The 24,628-nt window shown below is 38.0% G+C and overlaps 2 protein-coding genes across 6 annotated transcripts in view; one reads left to right on the top strand and one right to left on the bottom strand.

The window, feature by feature from the left end:
• Nucleotides 1-7,828: 7,828 nt before the first annotated feature.
• SELENOP (selenoprotein P) lies at nucleotides 7,829-17,548 on the top strand. The gene is given in 5 exon segments (NM_001199846.1): nucleotides 7,829-7,881; nucleotides 11,231-11,448; nucleotides 12,130-12,342; nucleotides 14,987-15,104; nucleotides 16,075-17,548. Coding segments are annotated over 4 exon segments (1,152 nt in total). The 5' UTR covers nucleotides 7,829-7,881; nucleotides 11,231-11,245; the 3' UTR covers nucleotides 16,693-17,548.
• CCDC152 (coiled-coil domain containing 152) overlaps nucleotides 16,383-24,628 on the bottom strand; it is a 61,148-nt gene continuing 52,902 nt past the window's right edge. For all 5 annotated transcript variants that reach the window (XM_008262157.4, XM_051853510.2, XM_051853508.2 and 2 more), the window contains exons 7-9: nucleotides 20,595-20,722; nucleotides 18,412-18,495; nucleotides 16,383-17,776 (exon numbers count right to left, since the gene is read on the bottom strand). In XM_008262157.4, coding sequence (XP_008260379.1) covers nucleotides 17,654-17,776; nucleotides 18,412-18,495; nucleotides 20,595-20,722 — 335 coding nt within the window. In that variant the 3' untranslated portion in view covers nucleotides 16,383-17,653. The remainder of the gene's footprint in view (nucleotides 17,777-18,411; nucleotides 18,496-20,594; nucleotides 20,723-24,628) is intronic.

Below are 24,628 nucleotides of genomic sequence, written 5' to 3'. Positions count from 1 at the left end.
TCTGAGTGTTCCATGTGGCAGAGGCCAAAGCACTTGGGATATCTTCTGCTGCTTTTTTTTTTTTTTAAAAGGAAATGGGAAGTAGATGGGAAGTAGAGCAGGTGGCACTGGAACCAGTACTCATATGGGATGTCAGTGTTGAAGGTGATGGCTTAAACCACCGTGCCACAACATTGGCTTCAGCATTATTAGTTTTGGGAATCAATGCATCAGAGAGACTTGTTTATCGTTTAGATGATACATGAGGAAATGAATACTCACTTGAACTTCACTGGGAATAAAGCAGCTCTATTGGAAAAGTTCAAGGTACAAAAAATTCCAAGACAGAGACTAGTAAAGAATCACTAGGTTTGGCTCATTCTTTGGGTTACAAGAAATTCCTTTGGCAATCTCAAGGAAATTTTAAAACTTAGAATGAAGACTTCTCAGTTCTTATGTATCACAGAAGAGTTCATCATTTATTTACCCATTCCTTCACTGAATATTTATTGAGTCAATTGTTTGTATCAGGGTGCTCAATAATCTCCATTGTTGTGTTTCATGTGACAATGGCCTTGAGAGCAACTTTGTCATGTTCCCAGCGTTTGTCCAGGGACCCTGTCTTTCTTTTTAAAAAAGATTTATTTACTTGTTTGAAAGGAAGAGTTAGAGAGAGAGATGGGGACAGAGATATATAAATATATATATTTAAAGATTTATTTATTTATTGGAAATAGTTACACAGAGAGAGAGAGAGAGAGAGAAGAGAGGTCTTCCATCCGATGGTTCACTCTCCAATTGGCCACAACGGCCAGAGCTGTGCCAATCCAAAGCCAGGAGCCAGGAGCCAGGAGCTTCTTCCAGGCCTCCCATGTGGGTGCAGGGGCCCAAGGACTTGGGCCATTTTCTACTGCTTTCCCAGGCCATAGCAGAGAGCTGGATCAGAAATGGAGCAGCCGGGACTAGAACTGGCACCCATATGGGATGCCAGTGCTTTAGGCCAGGGCATTAACCCGCTGTGCCACAGTGCTGGCCTGAGAGAGAGAGAGAGAGAGATAAATCTTACATCTGCTTGTTCACTCCCCAAATGGCTGCAACCATCAGAGCTGGGCCAGGCCAAAGCAAGAAGCCAGGAGCTTCTTCTAGGTCTCCTACATGGGTGCCAGGACCCAAGGACATGGGCCATCCTCCACTGCTTTCCCAGTAGTATTAGCAAGGGACTGGATCAGAAGTGGAGCTGCTGTGACTTGAACTAGAGCCCATATGGGATGCTGGTGCTGCAAGCTGTGGCTTTAACCTACTGTTGCTGGTCTTTTTCACTGTTCCCTGCTGAACAGTAAGAGCAGCTGCTGTCAACAATGCCTGTCCAGCTGTTTGACCAGGCAGATCTTCCATATTGTTCTTTTCATCCCCAATTCTGTAATTTTCTCTCTCCATTCTTTTTTTCCAATCTCATTCTTGGATTTTTGGACCCTGCCAGTGGTCCCCCTTGGACTTTAAGAATTTTCAGTTTCTGATTCAGATTTTAGTTGTATAAGCTCCTTGGATTTCAGTGTTTACCAAAGCTTACAGAGACAATTCATAGTCACCTCACCTCAAGAGCCCTTGCCTCCTGGACTAGCCAATTCAGATGTACCAGAAAAGTGAATGACTGAGGGGCATGTATTAGATAAAGCAAGATCATGAACCAGACTTACACCGCATTGTTGACTTCGAGAAAACCAGATAGGACACTTGGGAAGAAATTCCATAAAATCCGATCTAAATACCAGTTTGAACAATGGGATAGATAGATCGATACTGTTATAATGAAAAATGAATTCCAGGTATTCCAGAAATATTGTTTAATGAGAAGTTTTCCAGAAATAATTACATCTATGGAATGAGTCCTTGATCAAAGCCAGACATTGATGTGGAGCCCTAGGGTTAACTATAATATCTGTTTTTTTCTTCTATGAGAACTATGGACCTAGCTTCCTTGTGTACCAGGGCAGATGGTATGAGTTATTTTTCTCACATGATCTATGTCTGATGTGGACTGCAGTGTATTCAAACATTTCCTTAGCCCCTCTCAAAGCACAACAGTTGTGTGTGTTATAGCCTGAGTGCAGCTACAAACTGTTAGGTTTGCTCTAGTACACACGAGAAACATCCTTCAAGGCTTAAAAAAGTACAAGTAACTCTTTTACTGTTATTATAAAACATAATCTAAAAAGTAAGTTAATAGAGATTAACTTTTTTGGGGGGAATATGTGATTCTTACATATTGTGTTAAAATCAGTAATAAATACTTCTAAAATAGTTGAAATATTTTATGTTTCTTATTTTTTCAAGCAATGAAAGTTCTAATATCATTAACATTAGCCTCATTATTCAAGAGAACTAACAACTTGTTGGTTCACTTCCCAAATGCCCACAATCAATGAAGGCTAGTCAAAGCCAGAAGCCAGGAATTCTACCTACATGTTCCAACTTGAGTAACAGTGACCCAACTACTAGAGTCATCACCTGCTGCCTCCCAGGGCATGCATTATCAGAAAGCTATAATCACAATTACAGACAGGATGCAAACCCAGACACTCCAATACAGAATTGAACATTCCAAGTGGCATCCGTGCCGCATGCCCACCTCAACACCCTCTTCCCTTCCCTCCCTTCCCTTCCCTTCCCTTCCCTTCCCTTCCCTTCCCTTCCCTTCCCTTCCCTTCCCTTCCCTTCCCCTCCCCTCCCTTCCCCTCCCTTCTTTTCCCTTCCCTTCTCTTTTCTACTCCTCCTCTTCCTTCACCTCCTCCTCCTCCTTCTCTCTCTTTCTCTCTCTCTCACTCCCTTTCCCTCCCTCCCACCCGCCCTCCCTTAGAGTTATTTATTTGAAAGACAGAGTGACAGAGAGAAGGACACAGAGATAATTGTCTCCTATCTGCTAGTTCACTCCCCAAATGCCTGAAAGGACCAGGTCTGAGTCAGCCTGAAGCCCAGAGGCAGAAACTCCATCCCGTTCTCCCATGGTACTTGGACTATCATTATCATCTGCTGCCTCCCAGGTGTATTAGCAGGAAGCTGGGTCAGAAGCAGGGAGTACCAGGGACATGCACCGTGTACTCAGAAATGAGATGCAGGTGTCCCAAGCAGAAGCTTAACCCACTGTGCCTCAATGCCCATCTCTATGCTCTCTTTAACTGTCAAATTTCTCATACAGATTGTGTGTGGGCATGGAGGCAAATTGTTGAACTCTATGATTAGCATAGAGATGGTCCTCTATACATAAAATCATACTAAAAATGATCCATAATGAAGAAGGAGATGGGAGAGGGAACGGGAAGTGGGAAGGGAGTGGGGTGGGGGGCATAAGGGAAAGAATCACTGTATTCCTAAAGTTGTATCTATGTAAAAATGCATTCATTAAATAAAAAAAGAAAAAAACAGTTAAAAATTTCTCATACCAATTAGCAAATGTCTTAAAATAGTTATATAGTCACCTGGTTTTGTTGAAGGCCAAAGCACAAATGGCAGATTCTATAATATATTTCACTAATTCAAGGGATTAATGCTGTTTGGATTCCATTTGATACCCTACGTGCTTCTTACATGTTGATGTTGGCACTGTCTCACAAAGATCTGAAGGCACTGGCTCTGGTTTTAACAAGCTACCCTCCCTCCTTCTTAATAACATTCTTTTCAAGGAAAAATTCTTCTAATGTTTGTTATTCTCTGAGTGCATTCAGTCCCATTTGAAATTTGGCACTGTGTGTAGTTATCCCCCAACTGCATTTTTGTTTGAGATATCAAACAGTTCTCAGAGCTGTAAACTCTATGAGCTTCAAGGACAGCTCCCTTCAAAGCATACTTCCATTTTGGAAAAGTCTCAAAGGATCAAGTTAGCTCTTATCTGATACAAACTGCTGTTCCCATGACTTTCTTTGGCTATTGTTCTAATTTATCTTGTTCACTTTAAAAACACCTTGCTTTCTTCTAGTATTCTTTTATGTATTCAGGGGCTAACTAATCTTTCAACAAGACTGTCCAAAAGAGTTTGCAATTAGTGTAATTCTTAGGATAACATCTAGTGTGCCTTTTTATATGCACAAGGGGAGAAAAGATAATTTAGGTGAAAAGGCTAGTGAACAAAAATATTGAGAAGGCCTCCATTTCCCATTGTATGTAAAGCACCACTTAACAAATAAACCAAAGCAGCTAATATTTTACACAGGCACCTCATATAGTAACAATACTTTCCCTTTCTGATATTTTGAGATATCAGTGTATTATAAGTATTAATGAATGCATCCATGCTATAATATCATCTTAGTTATAAACTGATTAAAAATTGTAATTCATAGCTCTTCCTTCTTTTAAGTATACCATGGACTAAGAGATTCTCAGGATTCTATTTTTCATGGAAATCACCTGCTACTCATAAAAAGTGAGAATTATTATTAGAAACATGGATCAGGCCAGCGCCGCGGCTCACTAGGCTAATCCCCCGCCTTGTGGCGCTGGCACACCAGGTTCTAGTCCCAGTTGGGGTGCCGGATTCTGTCCAGGTTGCCCCTCTTCCAGGCCAGCTCTCTGCTGTGGCCAGGGAGTGCAGTGGAGGATGGCCCAAGTGCTTGGGCCCTGCACCCCATGGGAGACCAGGATAAGTACCTGGCTCCTGCCATCAGATCAGCGCGCTGCGCCGGCCGCAGCATGCTGGCCGCAGCGGCCATTGGAGGGTGAACCAATGGCAAAAGGAAGACCTTTCTCTCTGTCTCTCTCTCTCACTGTCCACTCTGCCTGTCAAAAAAAAAAAAAAAAAAAAAAAAAAGAAAGAAACATGGATCAAATATATGCATAAGCATTCCAGGGACAAATGATTAAGCTTGTTGAAGAATCAGACAGTTTGAAGGCTCTAGGTTGTGGCTCCAGGGTTGGAAGTTCTAGAAGATGAGATCATTAGGATAAAGTTAAACTTGACAATTAGTTGCTCCTAGTAATTTTAGTATTTGTATGGTAGTGGCTGGAACAAACTGTCAGGAGATGTTATTTATAAAAATCGAAACAAATCAAAATCACTAGCTAGGCAGTGCTATGGTTTGGTTTGCTGGGTGTTGTTCAAGTAGAGGCTAAAACCCAAAAGAAAGTGCCGGTTCACTTGATCGGAAGTGTGCCAAGTTTACCATGCTGACCCTGTCTCCAGACTGGGTTCAATGATCCTTTTTTCATTTCCAAATTTCCAACAGAACCTTATGCTTACAGCCATCCTAGGCATGATCACATTTTATAGTCTCTTTTTTCTGCTTACTTATCTGTTTATTAGATTTTGAGGCCCTTGAAAATAAGAAACACAGAGATTTAAAAAAAATTTAATTTCTATAATCCAAAATTTAGCATTATGCCTAATAGAAGCAGTAAATAAGCTTCGCTTGATTTGTTTGATGTAACGTAATTTGATTTAGCACCCAATTCCTATTTGCTCAAAAAATTCCTCATTATTAAAACGCTGACTGCTCCCAGATTGTCCAGCACAGAAGACACTACTGAGAATGGATTCATCTGCAAATGGGGGTGCCTGGGTTTGGATTCTGGTTCAGCCCTCCATTCCAGCTTCCTGCTAATGGGCACCCCGGGAGGCAGCAGGTGATGGCTCAAGTACTTGGCTTCCTGCCACCCACCTGGGAGACCAGGTTTGAGTTCTTAGCTCCTGGCTGTGACCTTGCTCAGTCCTGCCTGTTGTGGGCATTTGGGGAGAGAGCTGGCATTTGGGGAGTGAGCCAGCAGATAAAGATCTCTCCCCTGATGCTCCAAAAATTGTACAAGTTCCTCATTTTCTCCTTTTGCCACCTGGATATTTTAGACATTCACTGGCCTGGATAGTCACAATCTTAGCTACTTTCTTTGGAGCCAGAAGCATACTTGGAGGGAATCTTTTTGGGGTAGGAGGCATCCACTAAGCCACATGCAAAAGAAGGAGGAGACAGTGAAATACTTGCTTTCCTACTGCAGCCAGACTAATGTGATTATTTGAATTTGTCAAGGAAATTAACTACTGGGGACTTGCTGTTTTGAACAGAGATTTTGTATGAGATTCTTTGCAAAAATTAAAGGTACAAAGAAAGGAAGGAAAGAAGTGGATTGAGGGAGGGAGAAATGAAGGGAGGGAGGTATGGTTATCTTTTCAGAACTGTATCTATGAAATACATGAAATCTGTTCTCTTTGTATTAATAAAAATAAATAAGGAGAAAATATATGTCATGCATATTTTTTTCTGTGGAGAAAACTGGATTTTCAAAGGGACCTGAGGCCCAAAGAGGCTGATATCTACTGCTTAGTGCAAGTAAACAGAATTTGATTTTCAAACATGAACCTTCTAATTTGATGTGAAATTTCTTTAATGGAAGGACAATATCTGAGCCTCTTTGTATTTCTTGTATCTTGTACAATGGATCCAGCGCTTAGCAATCAATAGGTGTTTGTTTGAATAAAATGCTTTGATACTAAGAGCAAAGCTTACTTGAAAATCATCACTATCCAAGAATGACATCATTTATCATTGTGTTTTGTTCTAAGAATTGTGGCAGGAGTCACCCCTACAGCAGTGGCAGGATAGCCCCCACAAAGGACTGCCCCAAACCATCCTGAGATGAGGCAAAGAAAGAGGCACTTAAATGCCAGATCGCGTAGTACAGAGCATTGATTAGGATGTTGCAGTGTATCCTAGGGATAGACTGCAGGAGAAACGACATGTTCCTGGCTAAGTTTGCAATAACGGTGTAAGGGCAGGGAATTTATAAGAAGGTGTAAGGAATGTTGGCTCAGGGCCAGGACCAGTTTCTTTCAACAAGCCAAACACCTTTGTCAGTGCCTGGGAATGTCCAAGGCCCAGCTTGGGCTCAAGCCTTCTAGAAAAAACCTGCAGCTGATGTGGTCACAGAGCAGTTAAAGCATTCTTTGATTTTTCCATCAGGACAAAGAATGAGAGCTGGTAAAGGCCAAGAGTTGAGGGAGACTGAGGAGCCCTACATGTTGCTCCTCACCCCACTTAATGTAGGTATGCTGACTTGCAAGGTTTACTGGGAGGAATTTACCTCTTTCTGAAGTAGCAAGCATTTTTGACTTTATTTGTGTATTTAAAAATTTGTACCCTTTCTATGTTCAAAAACCACCACTAACTTTTATTTGTAGGGATACTTAATATTTGTAAAAATTTTACATTAAGTCTTATGACCCTCTGGAATACATAGGTCTTCCAGGGAGTAGAACATTGGTGACATAAAAATTAAGCCTGGTTTCCCTTAGACAGGAGGCCTATTGTCTTATTTCCTTTCCTTAAACAGAAAAGAGCAGTGGTTCTGTGAGATTCCATTCCACACAGTTCTGTAACAGCAGGAAACCAGAACAATTTGAAACAGCAGGTGACTTTCCTAAAAGTTCAGGCAGCTGGGTTAGGCTACCACTTCCTCACCCCAAAGCAAAAACAGAAAAAGAAAAACCCACAATCCCCTCCCTCCCCCCCAAAGCAGTAGCGAAATCGCTGGCTCAGTAAATGTGTTTCTCTGTTATGGTTTAGAAAAGAACATGACTTGGAGGCCCTCTTTTCTCTCAGCTCTTCCTCCCGCCCCGGACTGTACCATTAAATCTTGGATACTGGGGTGACTGAAAAGGACAAGGAAATAAACGAGTAATTGTCAAACTTTCCCTTCCACTTCATGCATAGTGGCACTTGCCTCTTTAAGTTCAAAATAATCATAATCAGTTCAGGGCTTGCTCTGCGTGCAAGGTCACTGCAAGAGTGAACACTGAACTTTGGACTCCAACTGAGGGGTGAGTAAACAACAGGACTATAAATACCAGAGCCTCTTGTGGCTTTGTGGAGCTGCCCAAGCCAAGCAGAGAGAAAGGAAGCAGGCCTGGGAAGGGATTGTGTAAGTAGGAGACCTGTGTTTTGCAATACTTGATTTCTTTAAGATTGGGTAAATATTTTGAATCTGGTTATTTATCTCACATAGATTATATTTAGAAAAGTGAGTAAAGGAAAAAAATTAACAATATGAAGAACAAAATAATAATAATAATAATAAAAGAGGAACAAAAGTGCCTGACCGCGGGTGTGGTGGGTAAAGTTCTCTCTGGCCACAGCTGAGTTCCTACTTGATTTCTCCCCTGCCTTCTGCACACCGAGCAAGGGGAGCTAGGGAAATCTAGCACTTTTATTTTCCAAAAATCCTGTGCTATTATACAGACACTATTACATGCTCAAATTTAAATATGTTCTCCTGAGATGCAGAGTGGGAGCAGCCAGGGGAAAAAATAGGATTTGAAAAGCAGAGACTGAAAAGTGCTATTGAAATGTCCAGGGATATGGTGAGTGGTTTCAAAGTAAACATGACAATAGGTCTGCTCTGATTTCATCATCATTTAAAAAAAAATCATCTATTATTTTCACTTTATGTTTCTGTGTGGGAGCAAACTGTTGAAATCCATACTTAATGTATACTAAGCTGATCTTCTGTATATTAAGATAATCGAAAATGAATCTTGATGTGAATGGAAGGGTAGAGGGAGTGGGAAAGGGGAGGGTTGTGGGTGGGAGGGACGGTATGGGGGGGAAGCCATTGTAATCCATAAATCGTACTTTGGAAATTTATATTCATTAAATAAAAGTTTAAAAAAAAAAACAAAAAAAAAAAAACAAAAAAAAAAAAGAAAGAAACATAAAAGAGTCAAGTGGGAGAGAGCAAGTTCATCCCACACTGCAGAAATGGTCATTTTTAAAGAAGTTAGAATCCTTGTCACAATCAGGTGCTCTGTGATTAAATGCAGAGTGGAGAATGGAAGCTTTCTGGTGACTGAGGGACTTTAAGATGCTGGTCTGAAGTTAGGTGGAACAGAAGGAAAAAGTTTCTGTATGTTCTATCTTTTAATGGGAACTTTTAAACAAATGTAGCTCTGTAGGTGGACAACAAATCTAGATTTTGTAATTTAAATGCGGAAAACAAATTTATTACTGAGATGTAAATTTTAATTTCTGGTTTTTATTGTATCAGCTTATAGTAAATTCAATTTTACTATTTATTCTCATTATTTTTATTTATCTGATAGCCATAATGAAATTATTGTGTAAAATGATTTTAAGAAAATGAAAATGAATAGCCTATTATTTATAATGACAGGAAAAATCAGGAAGTGTGAAATGTTTAATGTAATGCCCTCTGCTGATGGCTTACTTTTTCATCAAAAACCAAATGAGGGAAATAGTCTTATCTTTATATTCCCCACTGAGCTATTTTAAACTGTGTGCTCGATGACATGAGACTACCCAGTGGTGATTTTATGCTGAAAGCTCTCTAACTAATGAATTTATGGTTAAAAATAAAACAGGGAAAAATATAGTCATACTATTAAGAAAAGAGAACAGCTTGAGTTTTGTTGTTCTCTTTATCATCTTAGAGCATAATAAAAAGAAACATGGCTGCTATAATTATTCCAAGATGATTTAACTAAAAACTATCAATATACTGCAGAAGCTAAAGGGTCATGTATTAGATTTGAGAGAACTGGTTTGAATCCAGTCTCTCTTGTGACTTACTTCCGATGCAATCATAGATAAAATGCCTAACTCTCTTTTAGCCATAATTTTTTCAACTGCAAAAGGAGTAGTATTCACATAGTATTTTTAAGAACTGACATGACACATAAATGTGCATGGTGCCACCTGCATATGGTTCTATAAATGCTCAATAAGTGATAACTATAATAAGTACAATTATCAATATTAATCTTATTCCAAAGAAATTTCCTAGATTTAGTCCATGTCTTCCCTTGTTAAATATTATAGTTTTAATGAATTAATAGTTGGAATGACCTCAACAGTAATTTAATTTATCCTTTCTCTCCCTCTTTCTTTAGTTTGTATCTTACTAAGATATCCCATCTGAACTGGGATTTTGAGGTTTTAAATAAAAAAGGATAATGAGGTTTAAAAAAATTCTATCTGTATCTGTGCATTAGAGAGTAGATCAGTTAATTTCTTGCTGTTCTGCTTGCTTTTAAATACTTGGCTCACTGTAGCTAACTTATCATTAACTGTCCTCCCATCCAAAAATGCTTTAACTTTTTGTTTTTCTCAAATCTCACATTAGTGCTGAAAATGTACTAACTTCCCTTCCCAGTTTTGGAATTTTCTTCTGATTTCTCTATATCAAAATGGGCTTGAATTACCTGTGTGGATTTTGTTTTGCTCATTTCTGCTGGGTGTGTCCTTTTTTTCACCTCCCTACAATTTACTTCTCTCTCTCTCTCTCTCTGTGTGTGTGTGTGTGTGTGTGTGTATTTCTCTGTTGAGAGAGCTAGCTCTTAACATTTTAACTGACCTACAGAGAAGGCTTATCTTTCTATCCAAGAATGTGCTGTTTAGTTCCAGAAACTTTCTGAAAGTAATGGCAGCCAATAAGTAGACTGAGTGAGTGTAGATTTCAGTGAATCTTAGATGGCGCAAAGGGCAATGGCTTGTGCTATTTCTCCTTCATCAGGTTTTCCCATCCTTTGTCATATTTATTTCGGGGGTGGTAGTAACACCTGGCAGGCTGTTTTGTATCTGTTGAGATTCAAATCCTTTGATAATTTGATAGCTAGACTTTGAGGCATAAAAGAAACAAAACCCAAGACATTTATAAATATAGAAGGTTTGAACCTGAAGAGCTAAGGGCCCAACCTGAGCCACATTCACACTGATAAACTGTCCTCATTGCTCCCTCCATTCTTCCTGAGTTCTTTCTATTCCGGCATTTTTGATTTCAGTGCAAAATCCCCTACTTTCTCTCTCCTTTTTTGGATCAGTAGAAGATAGAAAGAAGCAGTCAGAACTAGTTGCATCACAAACAAAAATCAGATTGTGTGTGCAAAATGGTACTTGGCTATAAAAGTTATGGTCTGAGCACTTTTCAATACATGTGTTTCTAAGGAAGAGCCTGGCTGCCTGATCAGGCAGATTTCCATAGCATGCTTAACTAGGAATATCTTGCCAAACCAGATAGTTGAGCTGCTTTGACAATTCACTTGCTTCAAGCTAATACTGTCCCCTTTATAGGATGATTTAGTGCAGACAGGCTTATCACAATGGGAAATGAGTCCAACAAAATAAATGAGCTTGAGACAGAACCAGTGGGCTAGGTATTTACAGGAAAAAGAATTATATTTGATGGATTTATAGCAATTCATAGTTATGACTATGAAGTCAATGATGAAGAAGACTACAGATTTTCTCTTTCACAGGACACAATCCCAGCAATGTGGAAAAGCCTGGGGCTTGCCCTGGCTCTCTGTCTTCTCCCCTGGGGAGGAACAGAGAGCCATATCCCAAGCTCAATATGTAAGCAACCACCATCTTGGAGCATAGCAGAACAAGATCCAATGCTGAATTCCTTTGGTTCAGTAACTGTGGTTGCTCTTCTTCAAGCTAGCTGATACCTGTGCATTCTGCAGGCATCCAGGTAAGATAATCTTGTTGTGGTTTAGGATATATTTAGGGTAAAGTCATTAAATGCATTACATAAATAGTTAAATAAGATAAAAACAGAAACAGTGCACTTCTTAAATTGCATTTTTGAAAAAAATTGTATGTTTGCATAGGATATATTAAAAGGAGAAGAGTAGGAGGATATGCATTAAAATGTTTAAAATGACTTTCTTTGGGTTATTGAAAGTTTTTGTTTGTGGACCTGTATTATAATGCCCTACTAAATATATATACTTTTGTAATGAAAATGCCCTTCAATATAATGAGAAGAGTAGAATGAACACTAGACTGACTATAAAATATACTGGGTCATTTAACAAATATGTACATTTATAAAACATGTCGGGTTCTTCGCCAACTACTCATTGAGTAAAATTCTGTGTATAAGATGAATTTTAAAAACTCATATACTTTATATGGTTTATTGGAAGACTAAGTGAGCCAGTTTGTGCAAGCATTTAGCATAAGGTTTTAACTAAGCACACATTATAAGAAATTGGGTCAGTCAAAAATAAGGAGAGTTTCATGTAGAAAACAACAGAATGAGAAAGAAGAGAGAAGAAACCACTAATGAAATAATTAATTTTATGTATTTTTATATTATATATTTATTTAATAAATATTAATTTTATGTATTTTCCCCCAAATATTTTAGATTGGAAGAGCTACGAGTAAAACTGGAAAAAGAAGGATATTCTAATATTTCCTATGTTGTCATTAATCATCAAGGAATCGATTCTCAATTAAAATACATACATCTTAAAAATAAGGTTTCTCACCATATTCTTGTCTATCAACAAGAAGAAAATCAAACAGATGTCTGGACTCTCTTAAAAGGATCCAAAGATGACTTTCTCATATATGACAGGTGTGTATACACACATACACACACACACACTCCAAATAGCAATCTTCTTTAAAATTAAATACAATGCCATATTTTGGTCCTCATCTCATATAACCTATTTAACTAACATTTAGAAGTGAAAACTACTTGTTTTTGAAACCCTCTCATGCTCTACTGCTTTCCCCCATATCTCTCCTCCTCCACCTCTTTATCCTTTCCATCCACCTCTTCTTTCTTGTTCTTCTTACATTTTCTTTGGCTTATTCTGTACATGGTTGTGTTATTCAGGACTACTTGGGTTTCCTTCTTTTCACACTCTGTACATTCTGCCCATATAATCTCATCTATTCCTTGACTACAATTACAACCTATATTCTGAGGATCCCAAACATATATACAAAGTTCAAACACAATGGCTGAATTCCACTTCATTATGTCTACTTCACAGACACTTTCACCAACATCTCAAATTCAGTTATTCAAATCTGGACCGATGTAGCTTTTCCTAAAAGTTGCTTCTATTTAACCTTTGTGTAAATTATATAAAGCAAACTTCTTAGAAGTAGATGTAGCCACCCACTGGGGCAATTAATTCAAAATCTTCAGCACCCTGTGCCAGTCATCATCTAATATCAATAGGATATCACAAAAACCATCAAGTGTGGTAGGCTTGCTGAAATTAACTCATCATAAAATTGTGTGGCAGTGAAGTACTACTTATTTTTATCACAACTTCTAGTTTGCATCAATCAAACTTTGGATTCTAGATCTTCATAGTACTTATCTTGTCTTCACAATCACCATTTTTTTTTAAGATTTGTTTATTTGAATGTGTGAGTTACAGAGAGGCAGAAGCAGAGAGAGAGAGAAAGAGAGAGAGAGAGAGAGAGAGACAAAGAGACAGAGAGACTCGGTCTTCCATCTGCTGGTTCATTCCCTAAATGGCCACGACAGCTGGAGCTGGGCTGATCTGAAGCCAGGAGCCAGGAGCTTCTTCTGGGTCTCCCATGTGGGTACAAGGGCCCAAGGACTTGGGCCATCTTTTACTGCTTTCCCAGGTGATAGTAGAGAGCTGGATCAGAAGAGGAGCAGCTGGAACTCGAACTGGCATCCATATGGGATGCTGGTACTGCAGGTGGTGGCTTTATCTGCTATGCCACAGTTCCAGCCTCCATGATCACTATTTCAAGTTACTTCCCCGTTACCACTCCTAGAGATTTTTGCATCCTCACTTGATTCCTTATTGCTTTGCATTTAAGAGCAAGTGATTTAAAATAAGACATTTACTCTTATTTTATTATCAATTACTCATTTTCAAAATAAGCCCATTAGAGTGTTTGGTTTTAATATTTTTGAAATGACTTTCTTGAAAGCAAGGCATGCTATTCCAGTAAGGAAATAAGGAAAATAGCTGAAACATTTTTTCCCTATAAATTGGCATTCTGGCTAAATAAAAAGAAGAATCAATTTGTATAGTATATTCAATTTTAACTATTTTTTCATATAAATAACCATGGTTTGCAGACCATGCTTGTTTTTTTCCTAATTAATTAGTAACTTAAAAGTTATGCACCTGGATTTTTTTGGTAGATATTTATTTATTTATCCATTCATTCATTCATTCATTTGAAAGTCAGAGTTATGGAGAGAGAGAGAGAGGGAAAGGCAGAAAGAAAAAAGTTATCTTTCTTCTGCTGGTTCACTCCCCAGATGGCTGCAATGGCCAGGGCTGTGCCAGGTTGAAGGCAGAAGCCAGGAGCTTCATCTGGGTCTCTCACTTGGGTGGCAGGGGCCCAAACACTTGGGTCATCTTCTGCTGCTTTTACCAGGCCATTGGCAATGAGCTAGATCAGAAGTGGAGGACCCAGGACAAGAAATGGCAGCACCTATATGGGATGCCAGTATCACAGGCAATGGCTTTACCAAATGTGCCAAAATGCTGGCCCTTATATCTGGATTAAAAAAAAATCATTTATTTACTTAATTGAAAGGCTGAGTGACAGAGAGAGAGGAAAATACACAGATTGTCCATTCACTGGTTCACCCCCAGATGACACAGACAGCTGGGGCTGAGCCAGACAGAAGCAGGAGCCCAGATCTCCATTTGGGTCTCCCATGTGAATGGCAGGGAGATAAATACGTGGGCCACGTTCCACTGCCTTCCCAGATGCATTACTAGGGAGCTGGACTGTAGGTAAAGCAGCCAGCACTGGAATTGGCCCTCTGATATGGAATGCTGGCATCACATGTGGAGGCTTAAACCACTGTGCCAAAATGCCATCCCCATGTCTGGATTTCTGTACCTTAAACTATGTTAATCATTTAAGTATAATCTGCATGAAACTGATTTTGATCCCATGAACAAATAAAACATTCATATTTTGAGAGAAAATACAATGTATACAAATGCATACATTATCTGCTGTTATAAACATTCTTAATTGGTACTTTGTTATTTCCTGCCTTCGGATCGGCCATTGGAGGGTGAACCAACGGCAAAAGGAAGACCTTTCTCTCTGTCTCTCTCTCTCACTATCCACTCTGCCTGTCAAAAAAAAAAAAAAAAAAAGACCATTATACCTATAATGCCTATCTCAAACCATGCATGAGTAGGATAATAATATGGAACATAATGTAATAATATTGTATTTTTCCTTTTTGTTAGATGTGGCCGTCTTGTATACCATCTTGCTTTGCCTTATTCCTTTCTAACTTTCCCATATGTAGAAGAAGCTATTAAGATTGCTTACTGTGAAGAAACATGTGGAAACTGCTCTCTCATGGTACTTTTCTTAATTATTTTTAGTGGGGGAAAAAAGGGACATATTTAAGAGCTATCTAAATAAGTTCATTTTATGATCAATTAGCTAATGAATTTCTTGATGATGTTCTAAAGAGAAAAAAACAATAATTTTATAGTTATGTAAATTTTGTTATATAATACACTTTGCAACAAAATGCATGCAACTGGAGACCATTATACTTGGTATAGTAAGCCAATACCAAAAATCATGTTTTTTCTGATATGTGGTATACAAAAAATGTATAAGAATGAAACTGACATCTTATGATTTGGTTATTGTTTTTAATCCTTGTCTATACTCCCATAGAACAGTGGTCTTTCTATGTTTTACTTGTTGAACATTATGGTTATAGTGCATTAAGCTTGTGATTATAAAGTAAATTGAAATTAGGTTATTGGAAAAATTAAAGAAAAAAGAAAGGAAGGGGGTTTAAGAGAGGGAGGGAGAGGAGTATGGTTATCTTCTTATAATTGTGTCTATGAAACACATGAAATCTGTTCTCCTTACATTAAAAAATAAGAAAAACACAATTTTAAAAGGTGTATATTCCTGCATTTATCTAGCAGGGCTTTAGAAAGTAAAAATCAATATAAACAATATATTTTCATTACCACCAAGAGATGTGAAAGGTTCCATGTAGTCAAGTGATTTTTAGGATCTGATATTGGGTGACTTCACTGTGATCTAAGTTCTTTTAGCCAATTTACCTACTTTTGTTTCTGCAGGTATAAATACAATAGTCTGACTTTCTCCTTAAGTATTTAATGAAAGGTGTAGATGTTGAGACTAAAACTTCATTTCTCTTCCATTAACATGATGCTAGAAAAGCAAAGTCAACTTTGTCCAATTTAATTAGCAGAAGTTTCTTACATGTGACCTTTACAAATTATCTTTCTTACATTCCCGCTAAATGTATAAACTTAATAAATGAACTATAAATTTCTTCCAGACTCCAGAAGATGAAAGCTTTTGTAAAAATGTGTCTCTGGCTACTGTGGAAAAAGTAAGTGAGGCTCTGCGGCCACATCACCATCACACGCATCATCACAAGCACGGGCACCAGCATCTTGACAGCAGTGAACTTTCAGAGAAGCAGCACCCAGGAACACCAGATGCTCCTCTTCATCTCCCTCCTTCAGGCCTTCATCACCATCATAAGCACAGGGACCAACATAGGCAGGGGAACCAGGAGAGCTGAGATATGCCCGAAAGTGAAAGTTTGCAGCTTTCACTTGTACGAAAGAAGCTCTGACAGAGGGGATGTTTAAATCAGTTACGGTGTAAGATGCTCAAAAAGTCAGAGCTAGCTCCAAGTAGCTGTTGCTGCCATTGTCGACATCTGATATTTGAAAACACAGGGTCTGCAGTCACCTGACGGTGTAGAGAAAACCTCCCATCATTATGTAGCTGACAGGGACTTCTGGCAGAGGAGAACGTCATTGAATCTTGTCAGTGACGTTTGCCTCCTGCTGCCTGACAGACAAGTCAGCAGCTCAAGCCCACAGAAGCCAGCACTAATTGAAGCTGAAATAATTTGGCAAAAAAGTGAAAATGACCTTCAAACTAAATATTTAAAATAAGATATTGGAGTTCTCTCTAAAGTCAGTCTCGATGCAATTTCATTTCCAGAATTTTTACAAGCTACCTAATTAGTGAAACAAAACTAGAATTGGATTCGTGCAAACATGGAGAAATGGAATAGATTGGCTTCCAAATATTGAATTACACATTACAGAAATTTTGAACCAAAAATATTTTTATAATGGGGCAACTGAAAGGTGATTGCAGCTTTTGGTTAATATGTCTTTCTTTTTCTTTTTCCAGCATTCTACTTGCATTAATGATAACAGAAACGTAAACTATGACCTAGGGGTTTCTGTTGGATAATTAGTAATTTAGAATGGAGAAGGAACAACAAAGACATGTTTTCCATTTTTTCTTTACTTATCTCTCAAAAACATTATCTTTGTAATCTTACAGTTTAGCTGATTAAGTCTTTAAGGAAAGAAATAGATTCTGTTTTTTTTTAAGACTCAGAAACACTTAACATATGAATATTCTTCTAAAAAGCATATGTCTCTACATTTTAAATATGCATTTATCTCTTTATAGCTAAGACTCATATCTTGATTTTTACTTTCCCATATGAATAAAGCCTTTGTATCTTCCTCTTTATCTAACATTGCATCACACTCTTCTGAATTTTTAGTGTCTGTCTTGAAAGATATAAGGGGAGAGAGAAAAGAATGTTGTCTATCTTTAGGCTGCTCAGAGTATCTCCATATTAATGATGGTTTAACAGGTAAACTAAACCCTATGAACCTGAATTTCTTTATGGATAATACTACTAAGTGAGAATGCAGTTCACATTTGGATACCATACAGGTTTGTCTTAATAAACTCAATAAAAAAGTTTAAAGCTGTCTCTTATTTATTATTTAGGCAGTATGCTTACAACTAAAATATACGTGACTTTTTCAATTGTTTTTAAAGAACTTAAATAGCAACTAATGAATTTGCTGCTATACTCAAAATCGTCTACGCTTAAGGTGAGAATCTTTGCCAACAGAAAGGCGTTGCTCTAAATCACGAATGGTGTTACGAAGACCTGCAATCTCTTTGTTTTTTTCATCTTGAAGATGTTGAAGCTTCTAAATGAAGCAGAAAAAGTGTGTTATTGCAATTCAGAAATAATGAGGTCAAGTAAAAATACCAACAAAACAACAATAAAAATATACTCTGGTTAAGCTTGTTTTTAAAAATATACCTTTGAAAGATCTATAATTTCAGCTTTGTGTTACTTATTGTGGGAGAGGGGTAAAGCTGGTATAAGGATACAAAAAACACCGTGAAATATGTTGTTAATAAATATTAGATAATTTTTTTTGACAGGCAGAGTGGATAGTGAGAGAGACAGAGAGAAAGGTCTTCATTTTGCCGTTGGTTCACCCTCCAGTGACCGCCATGGCTGGTGTGCTGCGGCCGGCCCACTGCGCTGATCCGAAGGCAGGAGCCAGGTGTTTCTCCTGGTCTCCCATGGGGTGCAGGGCCCAAGCACTTGGGCCATCCTCCACTGCACTCCGGGGCCACAGCAGAGAGCTGGCCTGGAAGAGGGGCAACCGGGACAGAATCCGGTGCCCCGACCAGGACTAGAACCCGGTGTGCCGGCACCGCTAGGTGGAGGATTAGCCTATTGAGCCGCGGCGCCAGCCTAGATAATTTTTTATAGAAACATATTAAGAAAATTATTTTCTTAAGCAACAGTCATGGAAGAAAACTCACATACCCTTCTGTAGATACTCTGTGGCAAAACAGTAGCATCTGGATATGATTTTGATTTAGTCTGAACTTTTGCTAGTTTGGCATTGAACTGAAACAAGTTTAAAAAAGTTATTAAGAACATTCTAGTAAAACAATTAGAAACAAGCATGTCCATAAAATAAATATAATTCATGATATCCAACATATAATCTGTAATTTACATACATTGTCTATACAACATTATGAAAAAATATTTCATTAAGAAACAATTTTAAAAAGCAAAAAATATTCCAACAAATTTGACTCTGTTGGATATTAAAATTATCTGGGGAACTTTTTAAAAAAGTACCAAGTGCTTGGGCACCACTTCAGAGATTCTAGGGTACGGCTAGCACCATCTTTTACCTAAAACATCAGATGACCCCATCAGCCTGCCAGGGTTGAGAATCTAGTTTAGCTTAAAGATGAATAAAAATATTTTTACATTATCTTCAGCATACTTCTGCAAAGAAAATACAGTTCCATTAACAATTATTGGAAAAAAATTCATATATACTTTTGTAGAAACATTGAGACTTAGTGATAGAGTTGGATATGATTTTGTTGATTTAGTTTAAATTCTTGCTGGTTCAAATTTAGCTGAATCAGTATTAAAATTTCTGAATTTCTTCTAAAATTTCTTTTGTGCAGCATTTTATTATACTTCTCTTTAGATTTGTTTTATTGAGTCTCTTTGATAAACAATAACAACAAACTCTCAGTGACACTGTGTTTTGGTTTGGGGCGAGAAATGTGTAGTTATGATGAAGACAACCAACAGAATTTTGAATACCAATCAAATAACAGGCTTGGGATAGTCTAGTGACAGAGACCAGATGGCAAAGAAAATACAAATTCCCAGCTAGTGGATTGGAAATTGGTGGTAGATCAGAAATAAGACCTATCATATTTCAGCCTTGTCAGTAGTTTGTGGGTATACTTGGTCAGAAGTAAGCAACAGTAGCAGTAACAGCAAAGAGCCTCTAAAGCTAACATAAATTTCCTTTCTACCTAATGATTACACATGGTTTCTCACCAAACACTCCAGAGGTATCAGAGTTTTGAGAAAATGAATAGTAAGTAACTAACTTAAGACTCGCAAATTTATACAACAGAAATTAAGGTGGGAGTTTAAGTTTGGGGAAACAATGCGAAGAAGTATGGAAAGGAAGATGGGTAGAATATAGAAAAAAATTTAAGGACAGTTTTCTTGTCAAAATATCAATATCTCTGAGAGTCTGACGTCAACTGAAATAACTAAAAATGCTTTAGAGCAGAGTGGAGTTTTGGCCTGCAAGATACCTTATTTGAAGTTCCTTTAAGATACCCTATTCAAAATTCTTTTAAAATGTTATTTTAGGAATCTGGTGTGCTTGCCTCTACAATTTTTTATGATGATTTATTTATTTACTTGAAAGGCAAAGTTACAGAGAAAGAAGTAGAGACAGACAGACACAGAGAGTGAGAGAGATCTTCCATCTATTGGTTCACTCCCCAAAGGGCTGCAATGGCCGGGGTTGGGCCAGGCTGAAGCCAGGATCCAGGAGCTTCTTCTGGATTTCCATATGGGTGCAGGGTCTCAAAGATTTGTGCCATCCTCTGTTACTTTCCCAGGCATATTAGTAGGAAGTTGGATCAGAAGTGGAGCACCTGGGACTTGAACTTGTGCCTATATGGCATGCTTGTGGCACTGCAGGCCATGGCTTTAACCTGCTGTGCCTCAGTGTTGGCTCCTACAATATATATATATTTTCCCCTAGGAATTTATTAGGGAGAAATTTGTCTTTTTTATCCCAAACAAAACAGGAGGAATTTCTAGTTGGCTTTCCAAGTTTCTACAATTTCTCCTGGAATGGTAGTCTTAAGAAGCCTGCAGGGAATGGCTGTAAGAAGCAGGTAACCCCTCAGTTATCTGTCCCCTTGTCCAGAAGCAGCAACATCGCTGGAAAGCAAGACCTTTTGAGCAAGTGAAGAGTCCCACCTTCAGGTTAAGTGCTGAAAGGCAGCGTAGCTGGTGGATGGTGCTTGAGCATGGTATTTGATAGAGAATGAGCTTGTGTAAAGAACTGTTTCTAGTCCTGAAATGTGTCTAATTGTGATAAAAATACTCGAAGTATGTTTTATAATAAGGAATGATTCCTTAAGTTTAGCAGATTCTTAAACACCTACCTCCAGGTGTAGTTTGATTATTTCATTTTGTTTTCTCTTTTCTTGAGTTTCTAATTTTACTTTTAACTCTGAAATTTCCATCTCCTTTTTCTTTATTAGTTCATTGTACTTTTCTTCATTTAATTCAACTAAATAAAACAAAAATAGAATTCAGTTAACATTTTACAAATATTATACACCTGTAGTTTTAGTATTTTAAAATTTACAAGAAAGTAAATTTTTAAAATAAAATATATTTTAGAATTTATTTATGGTTAGGGTAGCTTTTATGTATTTTTGACAATACTCTGAATAATGGTTGAAACACAGTGGTCACTTACCAAGTACTTTTGTATGAATTAACTAGATTTTACTCTAAAATAGCCAAGACCTAGAAAATAAGAAGATTAAGTGTTTTAAGAGTGACACAAGCCTGGGTTTCTAGGCACACAGGGCCTTGACTACTATTAACACCAGAGTAAAATAATGCTCCTGTTGTACACTTTTATGTCATCAGACCTCTCTCATATCCATGTCATATTTTTATGCTTCATCCAATTTTCTCTAATCTTCTTTATTTCTGTTAAAGACATCATGCCATATAGGATGGGAGGACAAGGACATCTTTGATTTTTTTTTTTTAACTTTTATTTAATGCATATAATTTTCCAAAGTACGACTTATGGATTACAATGGCTTCCCCCCCATACCGTCCCTCCCACCCACAACCCTCCCCTTTCCCACTCCCTCTCCCCTTCCATTCACATCATGATTCATTTTCGATTATCTTAATATACAGAAGATCAGCTTAGTATACATTAAGTATGGATTTCAACAGTTTGCTCCCACACAGAAACATAAAGTGAAAAATAATAGATGATTTTTTTAAATGATGATGAAATCAGAGCAGACCTATTGTCATGTTTAATCCCAGTGAGAGTCAAGTTGGGAATTGATAATTTCTTTTTTTTTTTCTTTTTTTTTTTTTTTTTACAGAGGATCAGTTTAGTATGCATTAAGTAAGGATTTCAACAGTTTGCACCCCCATAGAAACACAAAGTGAAATATATTGTTTGAGTACTCGTTATAGCATTAAATCTCAATGTACAGCACATTAAGGATAGAGATCCTACATGAGGAGTAAGTGCACAGGGACTCCTGTTGTTGACTTTACCAATTGACACTCCTGTCTATGGCATCAGTAATCTCCCTATGCTCCAGTCATGAGTTTCCAAGGCTATGGAAGCCCTCTGAGTTCTCCGACTCTTATCTTGTTTAGACAAGGTCATAGTCAAAGTGGAGGTTCTCTCCTCCCTTCAGAGAAAGGTACCTCCTTCTTTGAAGACCTGTTCTTTCCACTGGGATCTCACTCGCAGAGATCTTTTGCCAGAGTGTCTTGGCTTTCCATGCCTGAAATACTCTCATGAGCTTTTCAGCCAGCTCCGAATGCCTTTAGGGCTGATTCTGAGGCCAGAGTGCTATTTAGGACATCTGCCATTCTATGAGTCTGCTGAGTATCTCACTTCCCATGTTGGATCACTCTCCCCTTTATTTACTCCATCGGTTAGCGTTAGCAGGTACTAGACTTGTCTATGTGTTCCCTTTGACTCCCAGTCCCTTCACCATGACCAACTGTGAACTGAAACTGATCACCTGGAACAGTGAGATGGCATTGGTACATGCCACCTCGATGGGATTGAATTGGAATCCCCTGGTATGCTTCCAACTCCACCACTTGGGGCAAGTCAGCCTGAGCATGTCCCAAATTATACATCTCTTCCCTCTCCCATTCCCACCACCATGTTCAACAGGGATCACATTTCAGTTAATTTTCAACACTTAAGAATAACTGTGCATCAATTACAGATCTAAATCAGTCATATTAAGTAGAACAGATAAAAAAAACTACTAAGAGGGATAATGTATTAAGTTGTTCATTAACAGTCAGGGCTATGCTGATCAAGCCACCATTTCCCATAGTGTCCACCTCACTCCAACAGGTTTCCCTCTTGGTGTTCAGTCAGTCGTCACCGATCAGGGAGAACATATGGTATTTGTCCCTTTGGGACTGGCTTATTTCACTCAGCATCATGTGTTCCAGATTCCTCCATTTTGTTGCAAATGACTGGATTTCGTTGTTTCTTACTGCGGTATAGTATTCTAAAGAGTACATAAATGAAAAAGAGACATCTTTGATTTTTAAAGAGAAGAGTCAATTAGTCCACAAATCCCATGCACAACTATTCTACTACTTACTTAGTTTCAGGCCTCATTTTTCCTCACTTGGACTCTATGGCCAGTCTCTATCACCAGTCTGTACTCTGTCCCACTATTGCCAGGTCATTATTCCTAAATCATGCTTCTAAATATGGTCATCACTTTTTCAAAAACCTTTAGTCACTTCTTAATTCTTTAGTCTTACAACTAAAGAAGTCACAGAATCTAGCCCTAGTCATAGTGTCTGGCATTTATTTGTTGAATCTTTTTGCAACAAAAAGATAGGAAATGAATTTGCATGGTATGTTCCTCTTCATCTTTTGCTTTAAGTATTTCATTATCTTTATATTTTAGGGATGTCTTCTGAAAGCAGCATATTAGAAGATTTTAATTTTTTATCAAATATGACAATGTTTGTCTTTTAATTGGAACATGTAATCAAGTTTTATCTAATGCATTTACTGATTTGTTTTGGTTTATATCTACAAGATTATTATTTTTTGCTGGCTTTGTGTCATGTTCCTTTCTCATTTGCTTTCCTTTGGATTGAATATTACCATTCCTCATTTTTCTCTCCTTATGCCCTGTTTATCCTTAGTTTGACATATGTTATTTTCCTCTTCCTTTAGTGTTTATCCTAGTGATCATGAATATTTAATTTATTAGAATCTGATAAACTTAGTAATTTTATGACTGTTACAGACATTATAAAAATCTTCAGTGCTTTAACACTGTTTACTACTCCTCTATCATTGGTGTTTTTGTACAATCTTAACCAAATTAGAAATATGTTTCTCTCAGCATTCCCTTGATATTCAAAAGATGTGGGATGTAAAGTAAAGTAGACACTAATTTTTTCTGAAGGTCAGTGTAGGATGCCAGGCCATGCTGCAGTTGACAAATGGTGTTGCTGATCTTCTGGTTTGCCAAATTAGCAGCTATTAGCTTCTAAAGGTCAATGTACAGCTCCAGGCAATACTGCAATTCATGTAAGTTGTCACTGGTCACTGGATTCCCTTACTACTATGAAGAAGCATTCCATTTCAAAGCTTCTAAAACTCTAACCAAATTTCATCTTCTATGAGTCTTAGGATATAAGTACTTGAAGCCCCATGGGAAAGGGTATTAATTATCTCTTCCTGTCAGTTGCCATATCACCAAAGTTGATAGAGGTTCAAGAAAGATGAAGGTTCCAGACTGTCCTTTCTCTTTTCCATTTCATTTCTAGTTTTTCTTTCTCAATGTAAATCTTTTTGACTACAGCAACTTCAAGCCTTCACTACATGAAGAAACAACTGTCTTTCACAGATGTCACTATCATTATCTAAGTCTCATATGATCTTTACATTTTTTCCTTTTTAAATTTATTTTTAAAGGAATTTTTGTTAGTACATTAGATTCTCAGGGTCAAATCAAATGATTGGTAATTACCACAACACAATTCTCATCAATTTTCATGTAATACAAACAGAATAGATTTAATGTAGTTCATAGATACAATTCTTATTTTTTTAAGATTTATTTATTTTTCTGAAAGGCAGAGATACAGAGACAGAGGCAGAGATAGGGAGAGAGGTCCTCCATACGCTGGCTCACTCTCCAGATTGCTGCAATGGCTAGAGCTGCGCCAATCCAAGACAGGAGTCAGGAGCTTCTTCCGGGTCTCTTATGTGGGTGGAGGGGCCCAAGGACTTGGGCTATCTTCTGCCACTTTCCCAGGCCATAGCAGAGAGTTGGATCAGAAGTGGAGCAGCCAGACTCAAACTGGTGCTCATATGGGATGTCAACACTGCAGGTGGTGGCTTTCACCTGCCATGCCACAGCGCCAACCCCTATAG

Source organism: Oryctolagus cuniculus, chromosome 14 (genome assembly GCF_964237555.1).
Source record: "Oryctolagus cuniculus chromosome 14, mOryCun1.1, whole genome shotgun sequence".
NCBI classification, from domain to species: Eukaryota; Metazoa; Chordata; class Mammalia; order Lagomorpha; family Leporidae; genus Oryctolagus; species Oryctolagus cuniculus.
The sequence above is the reverse complement of the archived record's forward strand: the minus strand, read 5'-3'. Positions and strand labels throughout refer to the sequence as shown.